The 9,045-nt window shown below is 38.6% G+C and overlaps 1 protein-coding gene across 4 annotated transcripts in view; it reads right to left on the reverse strand.

Moving 5' to 3' along the window:
• Positions 1 to 9,045, reverse strand: part of ppp6r3 (protein phosphatase 6, regulatory subunit 3) — a 132,468-nt gene that overhangs the window by 65,712 nt on the left and 57,711 nt on the right. For all 4 annotated transcript variants that reach the window (XM_020523499.2, XM_048606876.1, XM_048606875.1 and 1 more), the window contains 2 exons: positions 4,849 to 5,007; positions 3,729 to 3,793 (listed from right to left, as the gene is read on the reverse strand). In XM_020523499.2, coding sequence (XP_020379088.1) covers positions 3,729 to 3,793; positions 4,849 to 5,007 — 224 coding nt within the window. The remainder of the gene's footprint in view (positions 1 to 3,728; positions 3,794 to 4,848; positions 5,008 to 9,045) is intronic.

Consider the following 9,045-nt stretch of genomic DNA (forward strand, 5'->3'; position numbering starts at 1 on the left):
CTTGTTGTCTCGGATTCACCAGCATCTGCAGTTCCTACTATCTCTGATTCAAAATACAGTGGATGCTGGAGAACTGAAATAAAAACAGTGCTGGAGAAACTCAGCCAGTCTGGCAGCACTTGTGGACAGAAAAACAGAGTTAAGAGAGTCCAATATGTAGTCTTTGTAATTGAAGAAAGATGGGAAAACAAAGGGTTTAATACTGTGTAAAAAGGTGGAGAAAATCACATATCAGAAAGGACAATTAGAAGATCAGAGATCAAAAGTGTCACAGAATAAAAGGCAAAGGGGGTGGCAATGTTTGTAGAGAAATGACATAGGTGCAGAGTAAGTGTTAATTGCAGATCATTGGTCAGCTCTGCTGAAAGCCAAACTGTGAAAGCAAGAAAAAGGATGAGGAGGAGCAAAATGGATAACAGAGTTTATGAAATAAAGTTGCTGAACTCAATGTTGAATCCAGAAAAGCAGTAAATGAGCTGCTATTCTTCCAGCTTGCTTTGGGCTTCATTGGAACAATGCAGTAGTCCTTGGTTAGAAATGTGACTGTGAAAGCAAGGTGCTGTATTAAAATGATAAGTGACTGGAAGATCAGGGTCGTGTTTGTGGACTGCATGGAAGTGTTCCTCAATCTATATTACGACTCCCCAAGGTAGAGGAGAATGTTCTGTGAGCAGCAAATACTGTAGACAAAATTGAAAGTAGTACAAGTAAACTGATTCATTTGGAAGGAGAAGTGCTTGCAATTTTGGATAGCGAGGAAAGAGGTAATACACCACCTGTTTTTACCCCAGAAGTCTGTGTGAGAGGCGGTGAAGTATCTGGGTGATACAGGAGTGGGCCAAAGTGTAGCAGAGCGAATAGTCAGGTCGGAATGCTGGCAAGGGAGGGGAAATGCAATTGGGGTGGTATCAAGGTGAAGGTGGCAGAAAACAGCAGAAGATGATACATTGAATATGAAGGATGGAGGGGAGGGGTGTAAAGTGAGAGCAGGAGGTTCCCTATCACAATTCTAGAATGGTGGAGAAGGGTAAAGGTAGAAGCATAAGAAAAGGGTTTGATATGATTGAGATCCCTGTCCAGCACAATGATTTTTGGGCAGCTGCACCTGGAACTGTCTTGAGTGCTTCCCACTCCCCCATTTAATACTGGTTAAAATATCAAACAAATTTCATAATTGAATAATTTAGCTAAAAGTTAACTTGTTACTTTATCACGAAGAGTAGCAGGCTCATTTGTATGATTGCATATTTTCATAAATGTATCATAAAAGCAACTCACTTTACATGTCTTTCGTTTACAAAGAATTGAAACTCCATGGGTCAATACGAATGACACCAAACTTTATGCATATTTTGACAGCAATAAAAAGCCATTATCTTGAACACGTTTTAGTACTGTCAGTATTCTCAGGTGAATGTTGTCAATGCAGAAAGGTAACGTTTTCTTGCAACTCCCATGTAAGGCGCATTGTAGTGACCTTGAGGGAGACCAATTACTTTGGAAAAGAAGCTTGAGTACCTAGTTAGTAACTGCAAGAATTATGTCACAAAAATTATTCACTATTAAACTAAAACTTGAACTGCACAAGAATACAAGGACATACTACTGAGTTAACACTATTTCGTAAACCTGGAAATCCCAACAAGACACTTTCCATTTTGTTCTGGTTTCTCCCCACACCCTCTGAGAAGTTCCCTTATATTTTCAGGATCTTGGAGTTCTTTCATTCTTCCTGCAACCAAAACAAGATGTGCCAGACCTCTCAGGAATTCACTTGATTCTGCTAAACGTCCCTGCTATTCTACTCGGTATGAGATTTCTTGCAGTACTTCTAATGGGGTAGGCAATTCTCCAACCTAAGAATCTCAAGACTAAGGACACCTTAACTTAATCATAGATCTCAATGCTTTGATTAATGAGTTAACGATTCGAGACCAGTGATCCTTCAGAACTTGCTTTGTGACATGATAGTGGGTTGACCATCCCTCATAAAGAAGTGTTGTGATGACTGCTGCCTGGTAAATTTTGATATTTGTTTTAAAACCAATTCCATGATTTCTGTGGGTGAGTCTGCTGAATGTTGAGCTTGCTTTTGCCTGGCGACAGTTGATTTCGTCAACTTAGGGGGCAGCACGGTGGCGCAGTGGCTAGCACTGCAGCCTCACAGCGCCAAGGACCCGGGTTCGATTCCACCCTTGGGCGACTGTTTGTGTGGAGTTTGCACGTTCTCCCCGTGTCTGTGTGGGTTTCCTTCTGGTGCTCCGGTTTCCTCCCACAGTCCAAAAGTGTGCAGGCTTGGTGGACTGGCCATGCTAAATTGCCCATTGTGTTCAGGGATGTGTAGATTAGGTGGGTTATGGAGGATGGGTCTGGGTAAGATGTTGTGAGGGTCAGTGTGGACTTGTTGGACCGAAGGGCCTGTATTCACACTGTAGGGATTCTATGATCTATTCTATTCTACGATTCCAAATCAGGAAACACCCTTGGTCTCTGATAGCCCCCTAATATTGGGCCAGCAAGCACACATTGTGTTCTTCCAAGCTGCTTCCAGGGCTCCAACAATACTGCCTGTTTCCTGTGAGATATTATTGGTAAACCCAAAACGAAAAACACATCTCCCTGCAGGAACATGGTACCGCTGTGGTGTCCTAGACACAGACTTTGAACAATTATCTTTAACTTCCAAACCTTTCTTTGATTCTGGGACTCATATGAAGAATCCATATCCCTAAAAAGGCAACAGCAATCTTATCAGACTTGGTGTCTCCATTACAAAGACAAGAGAAGATCACATTGTTTATTATTTTCCTATTTTCAACTTGAACCTTAACAAATGATATGCAGGGCAATGATAAACTGACAGTATTATTGCGAGACTATTAATCCAGCACACTAGGTAATATTCTGAGGCCATGAGTTCGTATCCTACCATGGCAGATGTTGGAATTTGAATTCAATAAAAATCTGGAATTAAGAGTTTAAATGGTGACCAATTTGGTTCATTACTGTCTTTTAGGGGTAGAAATCTGATATCCTTTCCTGGTCTGGCCTATGTGGGACTCCAGACACATGCAATGTGACTGACCCCTAACTGCATCTTATGCAATTAGGAATGGACAATAAAACGTTGGCCCAGTCGGCGATGGTCACATCTCATGAATGAATTAATAAATAAACATGGACTACTCTTTGAATGGTAGTTGCTTCAGATCTGTTTACCAGCTTCACACTAGGTGTTCTCATTAATCTTCTATTTAACAAAATTTCCCTAACTAAAGGTGACACTCTTCAAAAAAAATGTCTACGGAATTGGACATCTTTACAATAATATAATCAAAATGTTGACCATCTCCTTTTACTATACCCCAACATGTTTTGCAATATACTATGAACATATCCTTTCCTGCCACTGATTTTTCATTTCAAGCATTCCAAAGGACTCTCAAGAAGACTGTTAATTTGCACCATTAATGAACTTAATGAGAGTTGTTTGAGATTTGCCAGACTGTTTTTGGGAGAATCTTCGCTTTAAACAGAAAGCTTTATTCATCAGTTGGTGTTAGATTCAAACTCCAGCCCCAAAACAGAGTAAGTCACCAAAAATTCCAGGCCCCACTCATACTGCCTAATCCCTATACAACATGGTTATAATTTTTAAAAATTACTGTTGATTTTAGCTCAAAATACATTTGAGACAGTTTAGTAACTAAAACAAGTTGTCTACTTACTGTTCCTTTTCATTGTTCTCCCATGCATCGAGTATTCTCTGAATTAATCGGCACTTCGTAAACAGCTGGATAATGAAAAACTGAATTAATATACACAGTGATTAAAACCAAAAATATTTTTTCATTGCTTTACAGAGTGTGGGACAATAGATCAGGTGTGCCAAATCAGACTCAACTGTCATAAAGCATCAAATATGGAGGTCTACTGAAAGCAGATTATAAACAAGCAACTAAACCAAAAATCAAAACAGTTTTAGCATAAAAACCATTGTTTCAAAATTCTCAAGGAAGTTTTAACGAAGGTGTTATTTTGCAAACAGTAAACCATGACTTTATTAATAACACCTAAAAATACACTCCCACCTTTGTATTCTAAAAGAGAATTTTTGGTTTTAATGCAGAATCCCAAGGGTATACTGTTCAAAACCACCTAAAAATGTTCAGTTACAAAAGACAAATCCTCTACTCTGTAAAAAACATTCATTTAAAAGGCAAAGTTTTAATTCAGGCAATTCCACAAATTGATGACAAGGAAAGAGTTTTAAAAACATTGCAAAGTTACGTTTAATATGAGGAACAAATAACTAAAAACTTCAGACAGAGTGGCAGGGCAATCCAAGAGTGGCTAAAGCATAGGGAATAACACAAGAATAGTGAGTGGTTCATACAAGAGGCCTGAGCAATAAAATAAAAGATAGGAACAGTGCACAACTCTGTCACTACAGAAATGCGTTGAAGAACTACTGAAGATGAGGTGAAGATGAGACTTAAAACAGAAAAATTGCATGAGCTCAGAGGGCTGAAACTTTCTTTGTTGCATTTAATGGGATTTCACAATAAAAATTTTAAACAAATACTGAATAAACAAAAAAAGGGAGACTGCAATTTATTCGTATTTTAAAGCAATGGATATAAATGAATTAACAATAAAACACTGACCAAGCTTGTTCAAGGTAGTTCAAATATTACACAATTTTTCAGTACAACAATAACAAGTTGCTTTACGATAATCTCAATCAAGTCAGGAAAAACACATACCAGCATGTGAACGCTCACCAGCAACATTCACAAGCTAACATCAACAATGCAATACAGAATTATAAAAGGTAAAGGCTCTTACATGTTTTATTAATATATTTTCTCTGGCAGCATTGGAATTATCCTCTACGTTGTTTTCTGTGTGAGTATCATGAGGTGGAGGGCTTCCCAAGATTGTTGCAATGCAAATTTCTACTTGTACATGAAGAAAATTATTCCAAATGTATCTGAAGTACATATCCTTTGATTAAAAAAAGAATATATTAAATTTTGGATTTCACTACCCAATGGAAATGTATTGTTACAAAGAATCAGCTTTAAGCTCAAAATATTCCAATAAAATAATTAAAAATTCATGGATAACCATACAGATGATTGTTCACACAAGTCACTCACTGAATCATATACAGGAGACAGCCACTTGGTCCACTATGACTGCCAACTTTGAAAGAATATCCAATTATTCCCACTGCCCAGATCTTTTTCTAAAATACTGCAAATTTTTATTTTCAAATCAATATCCAACTTCTTCAGCTTCTCCGAACATCTACAGCAAGCCTCGCCAGAATTTTATACATTTTAGGAAGCTTACTCATTCTTCCAAACTCCAAAAAGGGCCCAAACCTGTTCAACCTTTCCTGTTACTATAACCCTTTTGTCCTAGGAATCAACCTAATGAACTTTCTCAGAACAGTCACCAATGCGAGGAGACCAAATACTGTATTGAGTACTCCAGGTATGGTATTACTAACAAAAACAGAAATCGCTGCAGTAACTTAGCAGGTCTGGCAGCATCTGTGAGAAGAAAGCACAGTTAACGCTTTGAGTCCAATTACTCCTCAGACTCAAAACATTAACTCCAGATGATGCTGCCAGGCCTGCCGAGTTTCTCCAGCAATTTTTGTTTTGGTTTCAGATCTTCAGCATCTGTGGTTCTTTATTTTATTATTATGGTTTCACCAATATCCTGTCTAGGTGTACCTAGACTTCCCTATCCTTATAAAAACCCAAAGAACTGCGGATGCTGTAAATCAGGAACAAAAACAAAGTTGCTGGAAAAGCTCAGTAGGTCTGGCAGCATCTGTGAAGAAAAAAACCAGACCCGAAATGTTAATTCTTTTTTTCCTTCAAAATATAAAATATCGGAAAATTATCACTGGAAGGTCCTAGAGGGTAACTAATATAACCCCACAATTTAAAGAAATGGGTACAGAGAAAATAGGGAATTAGAGATCAGTTAGTCTGACATCAGTAGTAGGGACAATGTTAAGAATCCATTGCAAAAGATTTAATAGCAGAGCAGTTGGAAACAGTGACAGGATCGGACAGAGTCAGCATGGATTTATGAACGTGAAATCATGTTTGACCTGCTGGAATTTTGGGGATGTAACTAGTACAGTTGATAAGGGGAAGCCAGTGGATGTGGCTAACTTTGACGTCCAGAAGGCTTTCTGTAAAGTCCCACATAACAGATTAATACTCAAAATTAAAATGCATGGGAATCGGGGTAGTGTACTGGCATGGATAGAGAACTGGTTAGCAGACAGGAAGCACAGTTGGAATAAACAGATCTTTTTCTGAATGATAGCCAGTAACTTGTAGTGTACCACAGGATCAGTGCTTGGACCCCAGCTATTTACCACGTACATTAAAGATTTAGATAAGAGATCATCTAAATGTTACATTATCTCAGTACAATTGCATATGACACAAAGTGGGTGGGAGGCTGAACTGTGAGGAGGATGCAGAAATGCTTCAGTATGATATTGATAAGTGAGTGGCCACACGATGAGAGATGAAGTATAATGTGGATAAATACAAGGTTATCCATTTTAATAGCTATAACAGGAAGGCAGATTATTTTCTGAACTCAGACGGAGAAGGGAGAGGTGCAACAAGACCTAGATGTTCTCATACACCAATTGTTGAAAGTAAGCTTGCAGCTGCAGAATGCAGGCAAAGGTGGCAAATGATATGCTGGCCTTCACAGCAAGGGGATTCATGTCCAGAAGCAGGGGTCACAGTGTATGCATACAGGGTTGGCCACTTGAGACTAAGACGCCGAGAAATTTCTTCACCCAGAAAGTAGTGAGCCCGTGGAATTCTCTGACACAGAAAGCAATGGAGGCCAAAACATTGAATGTTTTCAGTAAGGAGTTAACTATAGTCTAATGGCTAAAGGGATCAAAGGATATGGGGAAAAAACAGTAACAGGGTACAGAGTCAGAAAATCTCAATGCTCTTGGAAAACCTGAATTTAATTAGACAGATGCAACAGGGTTTTAATTTATGAGCATTCTTTGAGGATGTAACAAGCAATGAAAATAAAGGGATCCTGTCGAGGTGGTATACTTAAATTTCCAGAAGATATTTGACAAGATGTCACAACAAAGATTACTAAACAAGAATTAATGGTCTGCGGGTAACAAATTAACACAGATTCAGGATTGGTTCTGTAAAAGAAACCACGGTAGGTATAAACGGATAATTTTTTGGTTGGAACGATGATGTTACAAGTTGAGAGCCATACGATTCAATACTGAGGTTGCAACAACTTCGAAGCTACAATCAATGACTTAGATGAAGGGACTGAGTGTATGATTGCTAAGTTTCATGGTGAATCAAAGATGGGCAAGCAAATAAATTATGAACAGCATACAAGGAATCTGAAAAGGGATACAGATAATGAAATTCGTGGGCAAAATGGAGTATTGTATGTGAATTTGTTCACTTTAGCAGGAAGAATACAAAAAAGGCCTATATTTTAAATGGAAAGTAATTGCAGAATTCGAGTCACAGAAGGATCTGAGTGTCATGATATGTAAATCACAGAAGATAGAATGGAGGTACAAAAAATGATTAGGAAAGCAAATGAAATATTGTCATTTAGTGGTACAGAATATAAAAATAGGGATGTTTCACAACATTAGTACAGGCTTTTTGGTGAGACATCTAGAATACAGTACATTTTTGATCACCATATTTGAGAGAAGACAATTACATTAGAAACAATGCAGAGAAGATTCATTTGAGGGATTCCTGAAATGATGGGTTATCTTATGAGGAAAGCTTAGACAGATTGACCTACATCCAAAGGAGTTTAGAAGAATGAAAGATGATCTTATTGAAACATACAAGATGTGCGGTGAGAGGATGATTCACCTTGTCAGAAAGACTAAAACTAGGGTACAGCTTGAGCTAGTTAATGATTCAAAGGATAACGGGGTAAGTAGGGAAGTGGAGATACAGCCATGATCTTATCAAATGGTAAAGCAGGCTTGAGGGGCTGAACGGCCATCTCTTGATTCACATGCTCATAATCCTCTGTATCACAGCTTCTCTCTCCATCTAAATAATATTTTGCTTTTCAATTTTTCCTATCAAAGTGGATAACCTCACATTTTCTCCCCCATGTTATATTTTTATCTGCCAAACGTTTACCCATTCACCCAACATGTTTATTTCTCTTTGCTGATGTATGGTCCTTATAATTTGCCTTCCACCTGTCTTTGCACCATCAGAAAATCTGGCTGTTAATACCTTGGATGAAGAGACCAAGTGTATTAATATCGATCACAAATCGTTGAGACAGCACTGATCCCTTCAGCAAATAACTAGTTATAGTTTTTCAATTTTCTGTAAGTTAGTCAATCCTATACATTAGCCCAAAACCATGACCTTGTATCTTGTGCAGTGACATTTTGTGGCACCTACCAACCACGTAACTCCCCCCAACAGCACCCCCCCCACCCCCCCGCAAAAGATTTTAAACCACTCTCAGATAGAATCATAGAATGATTACAGCACAGAAGTTTATTCAAAACATTCCATCTATGGTGGCTCTCTGAAGATCCAATTTACCAGATGTCACTATAACTTCTCTTCTTCAAACAGCCCAAACAAGTCTTAACTGGAAGTCTCTCATCCTTGGTACAGGTAGTTCTCCTATAACGCAATAGTTGCATTCTTGTGTGACCTTGTGCTACAGAAAATCGCATAATAGGCAAATCGCTATAGAAAAGTCACTATACCTGTACAGCAGAAAGTTCGTGTTATCCAAACAACATCCACTATTCATCAATCGCATTACAGCCAATTCGCGGTAACAAAACACGCGTTACAGCAGAACTACCTCTACATTGAGGTTGGTTGGCTCACCAAGCTGGTTTGTTGTTCCGCAGACATTTCGTTACCGCGCTTGGTAACATCCTCAGTGCAGCCTCTGATGAAGCGTCGGTGTGTTTTCCCGCCTGGTTTTTAAACTCTGGGGTCCATTGCG

This window comes from Rhincodon typus, chromosome 17 (genome assembly GCF_021869965.1).
Source record: "Rhincodon typus isolate 14 chromosome 17, sRhiTyp1.1, whole genome shotgun sequence".
Classification (NCBI taxonomy): domain Eukaryota; kingdom Metazoa; phylum Chordata; class Chondrichthyes; order Orectolobiformes; family Rhincodontidae; genus Rhincodon; species Rhincodon typus.